This window comes from Mus caroli, unplaced genomic scaffold (genome assembly GCF_978045245.1).
Source record: "Mus caroli unplaced genomic scaffold, Mus_caroli_1 scaffold_1, whole genome shotgun sequence".
Classification (NCBI taxonomy): domain Eukaryota; kingdom Metazoa; phylum Chordata; class Mammalia; order Rodentia; family Muridae; genus Mus; species Mus caroli.
Window position 1 is genome coordinate 161,633,323 of NW_028227256.1, and position 21,403 is coordinate 161,654,725.

The 21,403-nt window shown below is 37.8% G+C and overlaps 1 protein-coding gene across 2 annotated transcripts in view; it reads right to left on the reverse strand.

Annotated features, from left to right (window-relative positions):
• The window catches only part of Firrm (FIGNL1 interacting regulator of recombination and mitosis), a 44,240-nt gene that overhangs the window by 1,373 nt on the left and 21,464 nt on the right, over window positions 1-21,403 (reverse strand). For both annotated transcript variants that reach the window (XM_021158161.3, XM_085842549.1), the window contains 13 exons: window positions 19,508-19,653; window positions 19,143-19,257; window positions 15,350-15,536; window positions 14,272-14,354; window positions 13,530-13,581; window positions 11,827-11,916; window positions 8,463-8,648; window positions 5,796-5,918; window positions 4,334-4,429; window positions 3,426-3,539; window positions 1,636-1,740; window positions 960-1,040; window positions 32-151 (listed from right to left, as the gene is read on the reverse strand). In XM_021158161.3, the coding sequence (XP_021013820.1) occupies window positions 32-151; window positions 960-1,040; window positions 1,636-1,740; window positions 3,426-3,539; window positions 4,334-4,429; window positions 5,796-5,918; window positions 8,463-8,648; window positions 11,827-11,916; window positions 13,530-13,581; window positions 14,272-14,354; window positions 15,350-15,536; window positions 19,143-19,257; window positions 19,508-19,653 (1,498 nt within the window). The remainder of the gene's footprint in view (window positions 1-31; window positions 152-959; window positions 1,041-1,635; window positions 1,741-3,425; window positions 3,540-4,333; window positions 4,430-5,795; window positions 5,919-8,462; window positions 8,649-11,826; window positions 11,917-13,529; window positions 13,582-14,271; window positions 14,355-15,349; window positions 15,537-19,142; window positions 19,258-19,507; window positions 19,654-21,403) is intronic.

Consider the following 21,403-nt stretch of genomic DNA (forward strand, 5'->3'; position numbering starts at 1 on the left):
TGACCAGTACATGCTTAAAAGCAGCCCATACCTGAAAAGCTGACCTCTTCACTTCTTCTACAGTCACCTTAGCAACAGGTTCCCAGCAAGTGCCTTTCTCCTGTTTCACGTTGTCCACTGTGGCAACCTCAGCTTCATCTACAGATTCTGTCTGCCAAAGAGCACCAAAGAGCACATTACATTCTCTACTAGATAGCAAGTGATATGAAATCTAGCAGATGAACACACTGACTAGGTGTTTACTCAACAGCTGTACAAATCTACTTTAGCTGAGTATAGTAGTACATCCTTAATCCCAGAACTGAGGAGGCAGAGAGGGGGGGAAATCTGAAAAAACAAAAAGCCAAGGCTACATAGTGAGATCCTATCTATGATCATAACTAAAATGTAACAGAAACCAAGATCCTCGGCCTTGTAGTCATGTGTGGTTAATTATGATCAATGATGTTAGGGATCCATGCTTTCATTTTATTGCCAAGGTATTATATTGCCAAGGTATTATATATTATATTATAACACAATACTATTATGTCTCAAATGCAGAGATACAGTGACTTAAAGTGATCTCTCTCAGCTGAGTCATACAGACTCTGTTTCCTTTTGCATTTATACAAAACGCTCCTGAATTCTCCAATAGACAATCAGATACTGTGGGGTAGGATCCAGAATGAGCATGAAATTCATATAACATCCCTGAGAGGGTAAAATACAAAGTTTTTTCCTCACATTGGTGGTTCGAAGTATCAGGCTTTGGAGTACTCTAGATTAGGGATATTTAGCCTATGTGGATTAGCACTATGCAAAACACCCTTTAGTTTAAGTCTGGAGTTATAGCTTAGTGGCAAAGCACTTATCATATGCAAAGCCCTAGTTCAAACCCCAGTACCAAGAAGAAAGTATATAATTTACAAGTATGTAATTTGAATAAAACATCTACCTTACATATAAATAATAAATACCTTCTCCAAAAAGGATACAACTTTGTTCTTGATTTCTTCAGAACCGAGACACTGTGGAACTATCTCTTCATGCTTTGTTCCCTATTAAAATATCAGTAAATAAGACAGATTATAGTTCAGCAACTTGTTTTGCCTTAACTGAAAACTTATAAAAGTATATAAAGTAGTAACTAAGGGTTCTCAAAGGCAGTACACTCATAGTTCAACAGAGCCTTGACCTCTAATGTAATTTCAGCTCCTATATACTTAGTAAAGCAAGGTTTAATTACCTGAGTCACTCTTAAACCAAAGGCATGGCTGCACAAAACTGGGACAGCATAGAAGCATTTCCAATTTTTTTTTTTTTTTTTTTTTTTTAAGGATTTGACCTCACAAGAGGGAGGTCACCTCTCTAGAACCGAGCTGAGGGTTTTCACTTAAAGTCCTAATCCCCCAGTGCTGCTGAAGGCAGTGTCTGAGTCAGATAGCCAATGCTGAACACTTAATCCTTGCTGAGCAAAGAGCCTGGAGAAGTGAGTTTATTTCCCTAGGCCTCGTGACAAGGCCTGGTAAACATGGTTACTAATACCTCCTCAGCAGGAAACGTCACACCTGAGACTGAAAAGTGCATCAGTGTTTTTGAATGTTGTATTAGAAATATTAAAATATAAAGATCAATATGATAAATTGATCTTACCTCAGCAAACTGAGTAAATGCCTCCAAAGTATGTTGCTCTAGCAACCAATTCTTGTTGACGATCAGTGAAGTAAGAATATAAGACAAGTTGGGCAGCACCTTGTCCTATGAAGAGAACCAAACTTGGCTGGAGAAAAACAACTTCAATACAGGATATTGTCAACTCTTGGGACACATTATGTCCTATTTCCTTGCTCAAATCCTAATAACTTCCAATTTCCTTCAGGGTATAACCAGGTTTACAATGAGCTGCAAAGCATCCCTGCCCATTGCTATACTAGATACCCTGAGCAACTAGGCATGCTCCTGCCTACAAGGCTTTGCACTTGTTATCTGTCCCCTGCTCAAAACTCTTCCAGAGAGAGTGCATGGCTTTCTCCTTCCCCTTCAGACTTATACTTACTGTCACTGTAGTAAGGGCTTCCCGACTTTATCCCCATTGGGAACTATGCCCCCACACTGGCCCCACTTCTGCTTAATTTTTTTTTTTTTCCGTAGCACTCATCACCACTAAACATCTCATGTACCTGGACTTTGCTGTCAACTGCTGCAGGGGGCCGAGACTGGGATTTAAGTTATCACAGCATCAGGGTTAAAACAGCTGCTACAGCAGGTACCTGTCTTATGGCTTTCAGTGTGGCATATGCTCATGAGTCGCAAACATTTCTTCAGGACTTGCCCTCACCCTGCCAAGTCTATGAGGCACTGCTATTTCTGACGAGAGCATTTGCAGCCATGTACCATCTATAGCAGGTGCAGGAACAAGCCAGCATTCTCGAATAAACTCCTTTATAATAAAAAGTACATATGTGCAAGTGCAGCATTCTGGAGGCTGAAATAGGATTGCAAATTTGAAACCAGTTTAGGCTGCCTTGAAAGCCATTCCACCAAAGTTTGACAACTCAAATATAAGCTGGTATTTCGGTCAGCTTCCTGCATCTACGTATATCTCATTAAACAAGTTTACAGGAAACACATGATTTAGTGTCTTTTTCTTGTAAACCAGAAATTCAAGGATTGTTTTCCACGTGTACTGAAATACTATCTTGTACTTTCTGGACATAGAAAGGTCCCACCGGGGAGCTCTTTTTATAGTCTCCCCTTGAAGGTAAAGCAAAGCCAAGAACCTAGAAATACTGAGATTTTATTACCACCTTAAGGCAAAGCTCCCAGTTTAGGAGAATTTATTTTCATTAGAAGGTTTTAAAATTTGGTAGGAGTCTTCCCCTAAGCCACTAGAATATAATTTTGGAAGTAGAATACACATTTGTCAGCTACACTTATTTTGCAATATAGTTGTTGTCTTTTGAAATAAATGCTGTTTTGTGAACATATGGACACAAAACTGTAATTACTAGATTTCCCCCCTAGACACTACTGCATATTAAGGCATGAGTGACTTTTTCCCTTAGATATTGGGAACAACAGAATATTTTAGATATACTTGAGAAATTATTTGTATGACAACTCATTTTTTAAAAGAAAGTGACTTGAAATGTAATGTTCCTACAACTGCCCTTCCTATCAGAAAGCTGTTTTCCCCACAACTTCGTTAGTAAACTCAAAAGATTTTAGAAATTAAAATCTACACCCAGTGTATCTCATACCAGTCACAGCACTGAAGGAGGCTGAAGCAAGGGAATTATCTCAGGTTCTGGATCAGGTTAGGCTATACAGGGAGACCCTGTCCCAAAAACATAACAACAACAAAATCAGAGCCCTAAAATTTCCCTATTCACTGCAGAGATTTTGCTTTTACATTTCGTGTTTTTGTTAAAAGAATGTATTACCCGGATAGTTTGAGATATATAAAGTTTTCCCAGAGATGATATAAAATCCAGCACTGCCAAAGAGACGTGGTCGGGAGGCTCTAGTTTAATCACCAAGGTCAGGACATTTACAACCTGAAAAGACAAAGACAACAGAGAGCTATTATAAGCGGAACCACTGCCAAGGTGTGCTTGTGTGGGCTGGGGAGGAGACAATCCACAACAGCAACAGCTGGTCTCCAAGCCAAGAGTATCCGGTGACAACTGTCAGCATTTCTTCTCCCCACTGTCCTTTGCCTCCAACTCATGTGTGCTTTCCCACTAAGCAGTCTGAATTTTGGGTGGCGGCTAAGTAGCCAGGATATAGCCAAGTAGAAGGAACAGTAATGGAAGGAAGAGAGACACTAGGTAACAACCCTGATGAAAACAAGTGACATGGATCCACTCAGTTTATGAGGAAAACATTCCAGGCACAGGAGATGTAGCTTGGCTGGCAGAATGCTTGCCCAGGATGCACAAAGCCCTAGATTCAATCCCCAGCACTGCATAAAAAATTTGGGGTGGTGCCACACTCTTCTAAAGATCAAGGCCAGGGGATGAGAAGTTAGTTCAATAGCATCCTCTGCTTAATAATGAGTTTGAGAACAGTCTGGGCTCCATAAAACTTAGTGTCATTTAAAAAAGAAGAAAGAAGAAAGAAGGAAGAAGGAAGAAAGAAGAAAGAAAAGAAAGAAGAAAGAAGGAAGAAGAAGGAAGAATAAGAAAGAAGAAGAAAGAAGGAAGAAGAAGAAGGAAGAGGAAGGAAAGAAGGAAAGAAGGAAGGAAGGAGGAAGAAAGGGAGAAAGGGGTTACAAGCAAACAAGATAAATCACTGCAGGCTCATAAACAAACAGTAAGTAAACAAAGAACCAACTTGACCACTATCTTACCTGACTTATCAGCTGCAGATCTACAGTTTGGATGAAAAACGCCAGCAGTTGAAGTAAAAGGCTAAATGCCTGTTGAACATAGGGCTGACTGATTATCTTCAACAAGAAACAAAAGTAATTTTGGTAAGAATTAAAATTGCATGATGTAAGACTTTTCATCAACTTGTCACAAGCTAGTTATTTTGGGAAGGACTTCAATTAGGAAAATGTCTCCATCAGATTGCCTGTAGAGAAAAACTGTAGGGCATTTTCTGAAAAACAAACAAACAAACAAACAAAAAAAACTATCAATGTGGGAGGGCCTAGTTCTCTGTGGGCAGTGACACCCCTGGGCAGGTGGTCCTGAGTGCTGTAAGAAAGCAGGCTGACCATAAGGAGCAAGCCAGTAAACATCACTCCTCCATGGCTTCTGCATTAGCTTGGAATTCAACTGGGCTCTTGTCCTGAGCTCCCGCCCTGACTTTCCTGGCTCTAAGATGTAAAATGGAATCTTTCCCCTTCCAGGTGTTTTTGCTCATGGTGCATGGTTCTCTAGGAAACTTGAACCTCAAAAAAAAAGCCATTATTTGCAAAATAATTTCTATTACTTCCTCAAAGTCTGGGTTTGGCTCTCAGCTTGCCAGAGGTCACATGTTCAGCCAGAGAAAACATACATTGTATTCTGGTCTTTAAAATGAGAAATCTAAATTTACAACAGTAAGTAGGGCACATGTTCTAATTTTCGCCTAGGATCACTTGATTTCCTACCCTTGTACTTCCTAGAGGAATCCAGATTAGCTATATCCACTCCCTAGTCCCTCCACTCTTAAGTTGACTCGCTCCTCTCTGCATTGCTTTATTTAAAAAAACCTCAAAATCATATAGACATTAATCCAACACAGGGGAAACTACAAAACAAACCTTACTCTTGTAAAGAGTCCCGCAAGTTCATAAACATAGGGAGATGGGCTGTGACTGACACTTTGGTAAGGACTGCTATTAATATTTTATCACACACTTCAAAACCAAACAAACAATTAACCTGCCTGAAAGGGCCTAAGCAGATGGCTCAGTCAGTAACCGCCTGATGCTCGAGCTGAGGCCCTCAGCACCCACACAACAGCTGAGTGAGGCAGGCCTGCCTCATCTGAAACCAGTGTTTGGGGGAGAGGGATAACAAACACAGCTCAATGGAGCTCCAGGTTCAATGAAAGATCCTATCTCAAAAAATAAGGTGCAGCCTAGTAAAGAAGATGCCCAATGTCAGCCTCTAGCCTCCACACACGCACAAGAGCACACACAGACACTCCTTTATTCCCACACACATACACAACAACTACCTAAGAGATAACACAATTGAGTGAGTTCTAATCATAACTTTTATACATCACCTCAAGAAATTAGAAAAATTCGTCTACAGAGACATGGCAATATTCTCTTGTCGATATTCTGTAGTTTTTAGAGAACTAAGTAGTTTCCTTACCTGTTCAACATTTATAAACGTCCAAAGCTGACCCAAAACTTCAGTAACTGCAGTTAGTTGTCTACTATCCAAAGCTTCTCCAGCAGAACTGAAGACAGTAAGTAAAACAGAAAGTGCTGTGTTCTAAATGAGGAGAAAAGAGGATAGTTTGAGTTTACAAATCTAGTCTAATGGACCAGGGGCCCAATTGTAGACATTGTATGAGTTGCTTACAATATTTTATAACAACTCACACAGACTATTTTGAAACTGTCATTTAAAATAACAACAGTATTGATTTTTACTAGGTCCTGTACCTGCGATGTCCTATTTTTCTGTTGTTGTGGCTTTTTTAGTTTGTTTTTGTTGTTTTGTCAACTTGACATAACCTGGGAACCTCAATTAAAACTATGCCTCCATCAGATTATCTGTAAGCAAGCATGTAGAGCATTTTCTTGACTGGTTACTGGTGGGGGAGGACTCCACCCACTAGGAGCAGCCCATTAGGTACCACCCATGAGCAAGTGGTCCTGACTGTAGCTGAGTAAATGATGGGGAGGAAGCCAGTAAGAGCACTCCTCCACAGCTTTCTGCTTTAGCTCCTGCCTTGAGTGCCTGCCCTGAAGTCCCTTTATAATGGACTTTAAGCTGAAATAAACTCTTTCCTCCCCACGCTGCTTTTAGTCATTGTGTTTGCAACAGCAATAGAAGCTTAACACACAATGAGCAAGCCTGACTTAAAATATTCATCAATAGAAAGCTGTATTTTCTTTTCACACTGTGTACCCAGAAATTTATATAGGTTACTAGATTTTTATTATTTTTGGTGTTTTTACCATGAGATGCTACAAAAACACTACATTTTGTAAGCAAATAAAGTACTTACGAATACACTGTCTTGGGAAGCAGAGGCAGGCAGATTTCTGAGTTCAAGGCCAGCCTGGTCTACAGAGTGAGTTCCAGGACAGCTAGGGCTACACAGAGAAACCCTGTCTTGAAATACCAAAAAGAAAAGAGAAGAGAAGAGAAGAGAAGAGAAGAGAAGAGAAGAGAAGAGAAGAGAAGAGAAGAGAAGAGAAGAGAAGAGAAGAGAAGAGAAGAGAAGAGGAGGAGGGGAGGGGAGGGGAGGGGAGGGGAGGGGAGGGGAGGGGAGGGGAGGGGAGGGGAGGGGAGCCAGAATCCAGAAAACGGTTGTTTTCAGTTTCAAATTCTAGACTGTATTTCTCTCGTCTCGTCTTCTCTTCTCTTTTCTTTTTGGTATTTCAAGACAGGGTTTCTCTGTGTAGCCCTTGTAGCCCTTGAGGAGACGAGACGAGACGAGACGAGACGAGACGAGACGAGACGAGACGAGACGAGAGAAATACAGTCTAGAATTTGAAACTGAAAACAACCGTTTTCTGGATTTACTCTTGCATCTACAAATGCTCAGCTCTCTTTCTGACTTGCACTGAAGTCTGGGTGGTGTCTAGGGTGAAGGCCACCCTGGAATCTGATCATCAGTTGCAGTGACTTGAGCCCTGTACCTCAATGTCAACATTCATACTGCAATTGCCCTATAGCATCTCATTCAAGATTAATACATTTCCCTTTACAAATAAATACATACAGGGAGTTTGGAGCATTGTTTAAGGCGGAAAAGAAAAGAAAATTAGTGCTTTTACTTTACACACCTAATGTGTAAATATTGAGAGTCTACTGACTGAGTTTGCTGAAAAATTAGAAACTAGTGCACATTAAATACACATGACACATTAGCCCACTCATGTAAAATAAAGCTACACCAAAAAAAAGAAAACAACTTCTTTGGTTTTATGTAAATGTTTTAAACTACCTTAATAATTATGGCCAACTGCCATTTTACAACAGTATAGGAGAACAACTCAGTATGAAAACATATGCCTTGAGCAGCCTCTAATCAAAAATTCAAAGCAAGCCTTCAAGTCCTAGAGTATACTTTATCTCTGTTAAATTTTGCACACTTACCATAAAGAGGTATTTAATATAGCGGTTATTATATATATATATAATAGAAGGTCTTAATTGTTTCCTGTTGTATCTATCCCTCAATGACTAAAAAAAAAAAAACATACTCCCTAAAAGCACACAAAGTGTATTTGTTGAATTAATGAAATAAGCAAATGAAGATTGAAGTGGAAAGTTCAACTGTATCTAGTACATCATAAAAATTCATATATTTTCTACTTATAGATGAATCTCTGGTTGTGTTGTATGAGGAAGCAAATAGACAGATTCATAGAGGCTCAGAACAGGTTTCTATAAAATACATATTGTACTTTATCAAATAAAAGAAGTATGTCTAAGCTGGCTATAATCCTACACACCTATCATCTAGCACTAAGGAGACGAGGTTAAGATGCTGAGTTCACAGCTACCCTGGGCTATGCAGTAATGAGAGTCTCGCTGTCTGAGGAGGAAGGAGTGAATCAGATTTGCTTCCTCCAGACAGATGCGAGCAGAAATGGTAAATGAGGTGCAGACATGCTTTCCAAACGTATCTTCCCACTCAACAATACAATTTACGTTAATCGATATAATATTCTCAAAGATCCTGTTATATTGTACAGATCTAAAAATGTTGCTACGTGTTGAGAGAGAGCACATACACAGAGACTGTAGCTAGTACTTAAAATGTGCTCAGTAAACTGCTAACTAGTCAAACTCTCTCACCAGAGAGTCAAGCTCTGCCAGAGTACGAGTGCTGCTCAACCACTTCCTGCACTGAGCTGTGCACACTCTGACCAATTCACATGCAACTGGCTTCTTGAGATCAGCAGCGAACGCCTGGAGGGAAATATACTGCCACAAATGCAAGTTGTCTGCTTCTTTTGGAGAAAATTTCTGGATGAATTCCACCTAAAATAAGTTGAGAAAAACATAAAAATCTTCAGACTAATGGATGACTGAACATACGAGATCTAAATATTAACTTCAACATTTATGTCAGGAGTGGTGGTATGTACACACATTCAGGAGGCAGAGGCATAAGGATCTCTACAAGTTTGCAGACTGCCCTAGTCTACACAGTGAATTCAGGGCCACATACTAAGATCCTGTCTCAACCAACATTTTTTTTTTTTTTGGTTTTTCGAGACAGGGTTTCTCTATGTAGCCCTGGTTGTCCTGGCACTCACTTTGTAGACCAGGCTGGCCTCGAACTCAGAAATCCGCCTGCCTCTGCCTCCCGAGTGCTGGGATTAAAGGCCGGCTAACATTTTTTTTTTTAAATGTGCTTCTTAAATGCACAGGAAGATCACTGGCACAAGACCAACATAACATAAACAAGCATGACTATTTTTATTGCTACTGTATTTGTTTCCAAAATGAAAAAGTCATGCTTAAATGAAGTATGATACAAAATTTGTGATACAAAAGGAGTGTTAATAATAATGAAATGATATTATCCTTTTTCAACCCATTAGATCTGCTATATCCTAAGTACTCATCCACCACCTTATATAATTAAGTCAAACTAGTATCCCAAGTGACAAAAGTAATTCACGGCTCTCCTGGCTTTTATCTTAGCTTACTACATTTGAGAACATCAAGCCAAGATCATAGGTCCACTTTTCAAATGGACTAACTGGCTCAGCTCTGCCTCAGAGGACATACTAAGTTAGTTTTCCAAAAGGAAGCTACAAAAGAAAACAAAATTTAAAAATGGTTGTTTGGTAAATCTGTTTGTCCATTAAAATACAGTCTAAAGTGCTTATTATGTTACCAAAAGAGCAATGCTGTTCTGTTAAAATAGATGTCAAGAAGACAGAATAAAAACAGAAACCCAAAGTACAAAACAATAATCTATTTAGATTATTTATGTTATTTAGTTAGATTTTGGTTGAAAAAATAATGTATGTAGTTGCTAAATTTGTAGAACCCAATTCAAAAAGTACACTAGTGTATTTTTTTAAAGAGATAAGATAATTCAATTTATAGTATCTAAACTTCACTAAATATATGAAAACTTCTCGTACATCAAAAACTATACAAAACAAAACAAAAAATCCCTTCTAAGCCCAAAGCAATTCATGAAACTTGATAGTCGGACCTTTGTATTGTATTATATATGAACTCTATTTCATTTGCAGCAAATATTTAACTGACAAAACAGGCAAGAGATTGTGTGGTCAACCACTGTGACAGAGGACTGGTGGAAAATGGGTTCCTCAAGAGCTAAAGGTGCTTAATAAGCAGAAATAAGCACCTTCAGCAGAAAACTAAACAGCATCAGTGAGGCCATGGTTTGGCTGACCAGAGAAAGCAGTTCAAGAACCATTCTTCCTTAGAATAAAAGTTGAATGAATCAACGAATGGGTCCCCTTTTAAAAAATAAATGACATTTAATAACGTCCTACACAATAAAAAAAAATTTAAAGGTGTTCTACGAATGATCACTTAAGACTTCAAGTGGTTGTACACACCTTTTACCCAGGCACTAGGGAGAGAGAGGTAGGTGGATCTCTGTGAGTCTGAAGCCAGCCAAGTCTATAGAGCTAAGTTTGGGACATCTAGAGCTACACAGAAAAACCCTGTCTTTAAAAAAACAAAACAAAAGTCCAGGACTCTAGCCTAAGTTTGAAACACCATTTTAACTATTGAAACCTGCTAGAGCTGGTACTTTAAACAAGAAGTATGAGGTGTAAGGAGACATTATGCAGAGAAGTTAGATTTCGCCTTAAAATAAGAAGGGAAGTACTCCTGTGGTCTTAAAGGGGAAATGTAGTACTTTTCTACCTTACAGAAAAACAGTAGCATAATGTGATGGTTACCTTTAACTGCCGACTTAACACCATCCAGAATTAGCTGGGCAGAGAGTCTCAATTAGGGTTAGATTTGCCTGTGGGGGTTGTCTTAATTAAGTTACTGATATGGACAAATCCAGCTTACTATGAAACGCATCACACCTGAGGGAGGCAGGGAATCCTGAGAGTGGAAAACTGCGCTAAGAACAAGCATGCATGCATTCCTTTCTCTCTGACCCTGACTATGGATGGGATATGACTAACTGTCTGAATTTCCTGCCTTGACCTCCATGCAATGATGAACTTTTATCTGGAATTTCAGCCAAATCAATGTTCTCTTCCTTAAAGTTGCTTTTTGTCAGTCTTTTATCACAGCAGCAGAAGCGAAACTATAACACATAATTGTTAGTATGTGCACAAAAGGTTACCTCCCCCTGCAATCAGCTATCAAGTAAAGTGAAAGTACCAAGTTATAATACATATTCAACTGTTTTTCTCCCCATGGAAGCAGAAACACATCTCAGCATGTGTCAGCTTTTAGTAAAGCATATCCAATCTGATATGTGTTAATCATTTATTATTAATTTAATACTAACTTGGAATATAAGCTAAGGCCAAAAGGCTTCATGGGCAAATTTTGTTCATGTACCTAGTGGGTTCCAAGTTTGACTCCATGTTGGAATCACAGTTAGAGCTTAACAACAAAAGCAAATTGCAGAGCCTATTCACTCACCACTGCATTTGATCAGATCCAGAAACTTATTTTTAAACTCACTCACACACACACACACACACACACACACACACACACACACACACCTGCTACTGGACCTCAAATGGTGCCCATCTATAAGACTGTACAAGGCTACTCAAGTCCTTGAGACAGGAATCTCAATCACAGTAAAGCTTGGTGACTTCAGGACGTGGAGCAACTGAGGCTCATCATACTTGCAATTTTCCTTAAAAATCAATTTTAATTACTCTGAAAAGCTAAGATGCATCATTCAAAGAGTAACAGAATAAATAAATTAAAGAAAAGATACAAAGCTAGCTCACATAAGTACATTAAACATAATAAGAAAAGAAAAAGAAAAGGTATTCAAGGAAGACTTAATAGATTATCTGTAACCTGAAACAGGAATATCAACGTCTATACAGACCTAAAATTAACTACCAAAGCATCAATGTTAATTTATGTTCCAGCTACATTACATTTAAACAGCGTAAGGAGTAGGGGATCTGCACTGCATTCTCTCAGCTGACTGAAACACTGACACAGACAATGTCCTTGCCTGATGGGGTGGCGCCATGAAGAAAAAGAGGCGCTTCAACAGTATGGAGAGGTTGGTAAGCTGAACACATTTTCCAGGGCAAGATTTAATCTAGAAAGATGGGAGAGAAACAAGAAAATTATTTAAAACTAGAGAATCCGTTTGTAAGACACAATTATATGTCAAAATACTAATGATTCTTTCTGAGAGAGAGAATTACAGCTAATTTGAAATTTTAACTTAGGGCTACTCTTTTAAACTATTTTGCTTCAAAGAAATTTGGTTGCTTTAATGAGAAGGAACACTGTAACATTAAAACATTGCAATTACCACTCTGATAACTTGGTATGTTCATGCTACTCAAAGTAATTTTTGTAATTTTTAAAGATCTAATAAGCACAGTCCTGTAGAGAGAGAGCTGAGCTAGCATCTCTAAGGTAATCCTAGCCCTCAGGAGGCTGAGGTAAGAACACCTTGTTTATGGTCAGCCTAGTCTAAATAAGAGAGTTTGGTCTCAAAAACTACAAAATAAGAGGAACTGGAGAGTTGGCCCAGCAGTAAGAATTTGGAGAGGACCCAAATTTGGTTTCCAGAAACTAGATCAGGCCACTTGAAAACTGCCTTTAATTCAGCTTTGAAGGATGTGATATTTCTGGCTTTTGTGGAAATATGCATTTACCTCCCATATATTCACAGACACATATAATCTAAAAAATAAGTAACAAAGAGTTAAGATATAAAACATATAAGAGATCACTCTCTTGTACAGATGTGTCAGGGTTCCCAATACAAGGGTGTGAACTACAGAGGTAGGAATGTCTGCTGTTCAGGTTCTGCTACTCATCACTGGAGTATACGATCATTAAAAGAAAATGCAGAAATGTATGACACAGTAACTACTAGGAAACAAAGGGTGGATGAGTGCAGAGATGACCATATCAAAGGCAAGGGATAAAAGCAATGACAAATGGTCATAAGCACTTCATACAGAACACATCTTGTAATAAAAAAAAAGTCACCATTAAAGATTAAAAAACAGGGCTATAGAGATGGCTCAGCAGTTAAGAGTACTGGCTGGTCTTCCAGAGGTCCTGAGTTCAATGCCCGGCAACCACAAGGTGGCTCACAACCATCTGTAATGGATCTGATGCCCTCTTCTGGTATGCATGAAGATATCATATTCATATACATAAAACATATGTATATATGTACTCATATACATACATCTTTTTAAAAAGATAAAAACCATTAAGTCCATGTATGCTTGTACTCGATGACAACCCTAATTTCTTTTCCTAACATCACTGATCATAATCACTGAATCCCTTTCACACCATTCTGACTAAAATATAACAAAATCATAGGAGACCTCAGTTACATTAAAGAGATGAGCACTTAGCTATCAACATCACAACATTTTCTCTTTCACTTTACATTATATTTTAAACACATTTTTTTTCAATTGAACTAGTCTTTTTTTTTTTTTTTTTTTTTTTGCCCCAACAAAGAGCGGAACTCTAAAAGTCTGAAAATGAGAAAATTTCTATACTTTATACACTGGGATTTTTACATTTTTGTATTAGCATTGCATTAAATTAGCTTTTAATAATAATTAGCATTAAATTTAGCTATTATTTCTACCATTTTTATTAACATCCAAAAAATATTCTATCTCCAAAGAAAATATACAAAATGAGTGTTTTAGGCCATTTATTTCTACTTACCAGATGAGCCACTAGGGTGACATGGTGTGCACCAAGTTTAGCAGTCCCATATCTGTGACATTAGGCAGAAGAACAAGGAGAAAGAAACACTCTAGTGAGGACATGTGAACTATTACAGTTCAGATAAAGGATCTGAACTGTCTTATACCAGAAGTGTTTTAGAATTTAGATTTATCATATTTTAGAATATTTAGACTTATCTTTTATAATTGGCTACATATATAACTTGAAGGTAATTATTTATTTAATATTTCTAGTACTCTTAGAAGTTAAATAGCTTCAAGGAGGAGGAAAGGTATAGGGAACTTTCAGGATAGCATTTGAAATGTATATAAAGAAAATATCTAATAATAAATAAATAAATCTCTCTATATATACACATACACACACACACACATATTTATATATGAAGTTAAATAGTTTCAAGGAATGTAACTTTTCACTGTTAACCATTAGTGCTCAAAATTTTGGATTTTAGACATATTGGACTTCAGATTAGGCATGTTCAAACTGGATATCCATCACCAAAAGAACATTATACTATACAGAACTGCCCCAGCATTCACTTTGTACATATAAAAAAACAAAAAACAAAACAAAGACACATGTTTCCAAACTTAGTGACATGAAATCTAATCATTTTTAAAGTCTTATTAAAAGATTAAAACAACTTTTCTATGAACTTAGAAGTATTTATTGTTGGTCACTACCACAACCCCAATCCAATTCTGAGAGATTTTACCGAGCAAGGAAGCACCACACATCCATAGCTAACAAAGAGGTACTCATATTGGTACTTAGCACAGCATTCAATAGAGCAGCATCCTATGGAAAAAACAAACAAAAAAAAAATCAATTTATTACTCATGAAATACAAACATCATATTTCTCACACTAACTCCGGAAGCACTATCATATTGTAATAAGCTCCTCGGGGGGAGCCCCCTACATGTTCTACATAATACTCTAAAAGAACTACAGTGCCATTTCTTTATCTGTTGAGCACCTAATATATGCTACTCACTGTGTTAAGCTGAGGGGAACAGACTAGTTTTAAGTGTGCTCACTCAGTCCTTGTAATCCACAAAGTCCACCTCTAAAAGCTTTCAAGCAACAGGACAGTTTTTCCTAAAATATTTTCAGTCTCTCTACCAATGTAATTCCATTACAAATAAAACCATCTCTAGCAGACCAAGCACTGCATGTTACTATTTACTTTTTGAGAAGGCCCGGTGATTTGAATGAAACCGTCCCACAGGCTCAGGTATTTACACACTTGGCTGGCAGTTAGAGACAGTCAAGGGAGGTTATGGCACTTTTAGGACATGAAGCCTTGTTGGATAAAGTACATCACTGGAGAGAGACACTGAGAGTTCACAGACTTGCTCCACTGTCAAAGAGCTTTGTTTCCTGTGTGAGGTTGAGATGTGATCTCTCAGCTTCCTGCTCTAGCCACCTAATGCCATGCCTCCCGCCATTATATGGACTCTCTGTGTTAACAGTTCTTTAAACCAAAATAAACTCTTCGTTTCTTGTTTCTTTTTATTATAGCAACAGAAACATAGCTAGCATATTAGGTAATAACCCCTTCTCATATTCTCTACTTCTCACAGGATCTTCTTATGCCTCCCTGTGTAAATTGCAAAATGTTTTATCAAGTATTTTAGCTAAATAGTGTATCTAGTATTATATGAATCAAGAATAGCTCTTAATGCACAAATGAACAAAGGACACAATGTACAAGTTGAGGTGACTGGGGTTTACACTAGTCACTAACTCTAAGTGTAAACTGTATGTTATCAAGTGTGCAGCATACTTACCAGCTCAGGAAACAATGAGGGATGAAAAGAAGCCACAAATGCACACAGATGAACACAAACATGCTGATACAAAGTGACAGGCACCCCAGCTTGTCCTTTACCCTTCACTCCTTGTAAATGAGTAGGCAGAGAGAGTTCACCAGAACACTGCCCAAAATTGTAGAAAATGGCTTTCAGTATGGACATCCTGCAGGAAATTAAGAACACTGAGTCCAGCACTAACAGAAGTCAGTGAATAGTAAGTAAAATAATGTCATCTATACAGCTACTTTAGAGAATCACAGTGTCAAAGATAAAAATCAGTAATAATGTGCATTATGTACACAGACATTGAAAATAAAATATATTTACTGCCAAAAACTTTCAAAAATTTTCTTGAATAACTTTTTTCAAAATGGACATGTCATCTTAGGAAGAGAACAGAAGACCTAAAAGTAATCCACACATTTAGGGCACTTAATGTTTAACAAAGAAGCCAAACTTAGACAGTGGAAAAGAGAAAGCACATTCAACAAATGGTGCTGGTCTAACGATGTCTATGTGGAGATGAATGCAAATAGATCCATATTTATCACCCTCCACAAGACTCAAATTCAATTGGATCAAAGACCTCAACATAAATCCATAACCCTGACAGAAGAGAAGGTGGGATACAGTGTTGAATACACTGCACAGGAGACAACTTCCTGAAGAGAAGACCCAAACATCAACAGCTCGGACAGTAAATTAATACGTAAGATCTTATGAAACTGAAAAGCTTCGCCGGGCAGTGGTGCCACACGCCTTTAATCCCAGCACTTGGGAGGCAGAGGCAGCCGGATTTCTGAGTTCAAGGCCAGCCTGGTCTACAGAGTGAGTTCTAGGACAGGCAGGGCTACACAGAGAAACCCTGTCTCGGAAAAACAAAAAAAAAAAAAACAAAAACAAAAAAACAAAAACAAACAAAAAAGAAACTGAAAAGCTTCAATTAAAAAAAGGAAACCATCAAAATGTCAAGACAGCAGCCTACAGATTGGGAGAAAATCTTCACCAACCTCATACCCAATAAAGGGCTGATATGAAACTAAACACCAACAAACCAAATAATCCAGTTTTTAAAATGGGGTACAAATCTAAAGACAGAATTCACAACAGAAGAGTCTCAAATGGCTGATAAGTTCTTAAAGAAATGTTCAGTGTCCTTGGCCATCAGAGAAATGCCAATCAAAACGACTCTGACATTCTCTCTTCAGCTAAGATCAGAAACTCAAGCAACAGTTCATGCTGGTGAGGATGTGGAGCAAGGGAAGCACTCCTCCATTGCTGGTCAGAGTGCAAGCTTTACAGTCACTTTGGAAACCAATTTAGTGTCTTCTCAGAAAACTGGAACTAGATCTACCTCAGGACGCAGCTATACCACTCCTGCACACAGACCCAAAGAACACTCCACCATACTACAAGTTGAGCATACATACACTTGCTCAACCAACTACTAGTTGAGCATACATACACTTGCTCAACCATGTTCCTAGCAGCTTTATTCATAATAGCCAGAACCTAGAAACAACTTAGATGTGCATCAAAGAATGGAAAAAGAAAATGTGGTACATTACACAGTGGAATTATTACTCAGCTATTAAAAACAATGACATCTTTGTCGACAGGACCATAAAATAATATAACAATTTGATAGGGTTTTTTTTGTTGTTGTTGTTGTTTGAACTTTTTAAAAATTTTTATGTATTTACATTTCAAGAGTTATCCTCTTTCCTGGTTTCCCCTCTGCAAACCCCCTATCCCATCCCCACTTACCCTGCTTCTATGAGGGTGCTCCCCCACCCAACTACCCACTCCCGCCTTATCACTCTAGCATTCCTCAACACTGGGGCATTGAGCCTTCACAGGACCAAGGGCCTCCCCTCCCATTGATGCCAGATAAGGCCCCTTCAGCTCCTTTAGTCCTTCCCTTAACTCCTCCATTGGGGTCCCCTGTGCTCAGTCCGATGATTGGCAGTAGGTATCTGCATCTGTATTGGTCAGAATCTGGCAGAGCCTCTCAGGAGACAGCTGTATCAGGCTCCTGTCATTTAGCCATTCTAATTATATGTACTGTCAAACATTCTTTTCACTCATAATTCTATTCCTGAATTGTACCTGTCACTCATGTCTTCTCTGTATTTTGTGATTTATTGTCTGATACAGCTATGAGAGGATGTGTGCTTTGCAAAGGCTAGCTCGAAGCTGGCGGCTCATTTTACCATCTTCTAAACTCTTCCCTACAGAGCAAATGCTTTAATTTGTGGGCTGGGACGCTGCTCAGGGTTAGTGTGCTCACCTAAAGCTTGCAGTGCCCTGGATTCCATTAGGAATCAACTTAATTTTACATTTACATGAAACCCATCTTAGAAAATGTCAGTGCCTCAAACATCTTTTAATCTGGACTCGTTTCTGTGAGGATTTCTTATCATTCCTAGTTTAAGCTCTATATTTGGGATTATTATCTTTCTTAAACTAATTCAGATATGCCATGTGAGGTAGAAGATGACATAACAACATTTTTTACACATAGCCAGTTACCACGGCACCTTTGCTAAGAGGACTCTTACTATCACATCATTATTTTGACTGGTTGCAAAATTTTTTTTAGAACATATATGTGAGGTCTAAATTCTGAAATCTACTGGGCATGTAGGCTTAAGTATTTTCTTAGACATTATATATAGTTCTAATTGTAAGTTCTTGGTATTAAATACTGTGCCAGACTCCATGTTTTTCCCTTACAAAATTTCATTTCCAAATAAGTTGTAGATTTTATTCATTTCTAAATAAATTGTAGATGTTATTAATTTCAAAACAAACAAACAAACAAACAAATGACATCATGAAATATGTAGACAAATGGATACAAGGCTGGTTGATAAATGGGCGGCCTCCCCTTTCTGAAAATAAAGGAAGGATGAATGTATGGGAAGGGAGGAGGGGTAGGGGGAAAGACTGGGGGGGAGAGAGAGGAAAACAGTCAGGTATGTATTAATTAATTAATTAATTAATTAATTAATTAATTAATTAATTAAAAGACCAATTTAGTCCCTTGCATGGGAGGGGTGTGTGCGTGCATGCGGTAACTCACAGGTCCCTGCTCCTGAGGAGACACTGACAGCAGATGTCTTCTGACAGAGTGAGAGTCAGTTTACTTTTGGAGTGTGATTAGTCAATCATATTCCACTTGATGGCCAAACACCCAAGAGGATATGGCTAGGATAAACTGGATGTAGTGGGTTATAAAAATACACAAGGACACTAAGTTGGGAATGAGTGGGAAGGTAGGGAAATTTATGGGTGAAATGTGTGGGTAAATATGATCAAAATATATTGTATGCATGTATGAAATTCTCAAGTAACAAAAATATCATATATATTTTTATTAAATAAAAGAGTAGGGTATCAAAGTTGATCAAACAGGTTACAAAATTTTAAAGTTTAAAGATTACTTTTTGGTCATCCCAGTTTGCATAAATAGACTAAGCAGACCACCCAAGGGAAAGGATGAAGAATCAGGAGCATAGCAATAATCCATGTAGTAACAAATAAGTGCCCAGACTACAGTGCTGGGAAAGAGGGGGAAGACAAGTGACATTCTCCAGGAGACACTCACTGTGCAGTATCTTATCACAGCTCTTTTTGTGCCTCTTCCTGCAGAGGAGGAATTACATGCAAGCAACACGTCAGCTAAATCTTAAATTCAGGCCATTTCAAAAGTTAGAGAGAGATCCCTAAGCCCCTGGTAGTGTGATTAGATATAAACAAATGTTACCTAGTCATATCCTCTGTGCTCCACAGGGTCTGCACGTCCTCTGGCTGAGAGGGCAGCTTATCCATGGCGACAACCAGGAGTAAGACTTGTGGGAGCTGCAGCTCACAGGGCAGGGCTTTCCGGAAAGGAAGCCACACATTACAATAAAACAAACTGGTAAACAACATATCCAAAATATTTTTCAGCAGAAATGTGATAGTTTTATATAAAGAAAGTAGAGGTATGACTTTATGATAATGTTTCAATAAAAGTACAGTAAATTTTAAATAAAATTTGTAACACAAAATAGTGACTGCTTAAAGGGAAATAACTGTGTTTGCCATGCCATAATAAAGGAGATGACTTAAGTCTACTTTGAAGCTTACCAAGTTTACTCGCCAAAACTGCCTGCACAAAAGGCTGGGATTTGAGCAGCTGACTGATGAGTGGGTCCAGTAGCACAAGGAAAGTGCCTGCTATTTCCTCCTGCTGGGCTTTGGAAGTCTTGGCAGCATAGAGGCTTAAAAACTTGCTGTAAAGATGGAAAACCTTATGCATTCAATAGCCATAGATTTACATAGATGTATTTCAAGCTCGTGTCACAGTAGTAAAAGAAAGTGAAGTACATATTTTATAGGAAAAAAATCTCAAAGTACTGAATTGATAACATAAAGATATAAAGATCTAGAAACTAAGTAACAGCTATAGTTCTATAGAGAAAATACTTCCTAGAGCAATCTAGTACTATTTTGAAGTATGTTAATACCATTTGGTGGTGGTGTCCTGAAAACAGTGTAAACATAAATAACAAATCAAGTAGTAAAATCTATGTGAAAAGATAGGACTGATAAATTCTGGCTTAGTTACTTCTATGGAAAATTGCTTTTAATAGCTCACACTTGTAATTTCAACATTCAGGAGGCCAAGGCAGGAAGACTCTGCGGCCAGAGTACAGACTCTATATCCAACAAACAAAAGGAAATAAATTAATTTAATTAAAATAAATATAAGGTAAAATAGGTGTTTTAAGATTAGTAAATGCTGAATTTACTATAAATTAATGCTGTTTCTTAGAAGCTAATGCTTTTAAGAAAGAAACAATATAAAAGTAAAGGAGTTTAAAAAGACTTTCATAGAAATATATCAGTAATGGAGTTTAAACTTCAACTAAAACCTATATGACATGAAATGTATACTCAACATTTCTGCAATTACTTGATACTAATTATGGTAAAAACATGGCAATTATAAGCAAACTGTCTAACACATAATATTTAAAAGGATGCACCCAACAAATATCTGAATTCTTTCTAGTGTGACAAAGAGAAGCAATTTTCATTTATAGTTAATTAACTGTTTCGCTCTGTTCATCTGACCTCCTTAATCCTGTATTCTTTCCTCTGTGACATGTAACCAGTTAACAAGATGTTTGATTGTTAAGATGTATAAGTAATGAATGAATAAAATAAAATACAGGTAATGAAATTAAACAGACATGAACTACAATTACTGAGTAGATATTTTCTTTCTCAATCAAATGATGTTTTTGTACATTATTTCACAAATGTTTAAATGTCCACGTAGCAGAATGTACTGTTTGGGGAGAGTACTATTGTAATGCTAAACAGAATATAGAAAGCACTGCCTTTTCCATGGTTTACATTTTAACGAGGGGACAGTAAGTAAAAAAATAAACTTGTACAGGAGTCTCCCCGTATATGATTTTAGTTTCCTAAAGTCAATTGTCTAAAAAACACTAAATGAAAAACATGCAGGAAAAAAATTCTTGACTGTGTGCTGTTCTTAGTAACATGATAAAATTCCACACCGTCCTGATCCACCCCAACTGTGATGAGGTATCCCCTTGTCCAGTATGGCTCTGCTGTGTATATTAGCCACTCATGGGTCACTAGGCATCGTCTCAGTTATCAGCTCCACTGCTGATGTATGTATGGCAGTACGAGTTTTCAAGATACTTATACAGTGGCCTAAAGCCATGTCACAATGATTCACATCACACTCATCTCACATCAAAAGGGTAACTACAGTAATGTAAAATATTTATACAGACAGACCAATTCACAAAATTAGCACAATATACTATTATAGTGGTTCTTATTACATACAAACCCTATTAAAACTATGTATAGTATATGTATATATAATAAAACAAACTAGAGAAACCAGTCCCACTTATCTTTCTGGTAAAAACTGTAGTTTTTTTTTAATATATTCCTCATAAATTGTGGGGTCTACTACAACATAGTACATCTAAATGTTAT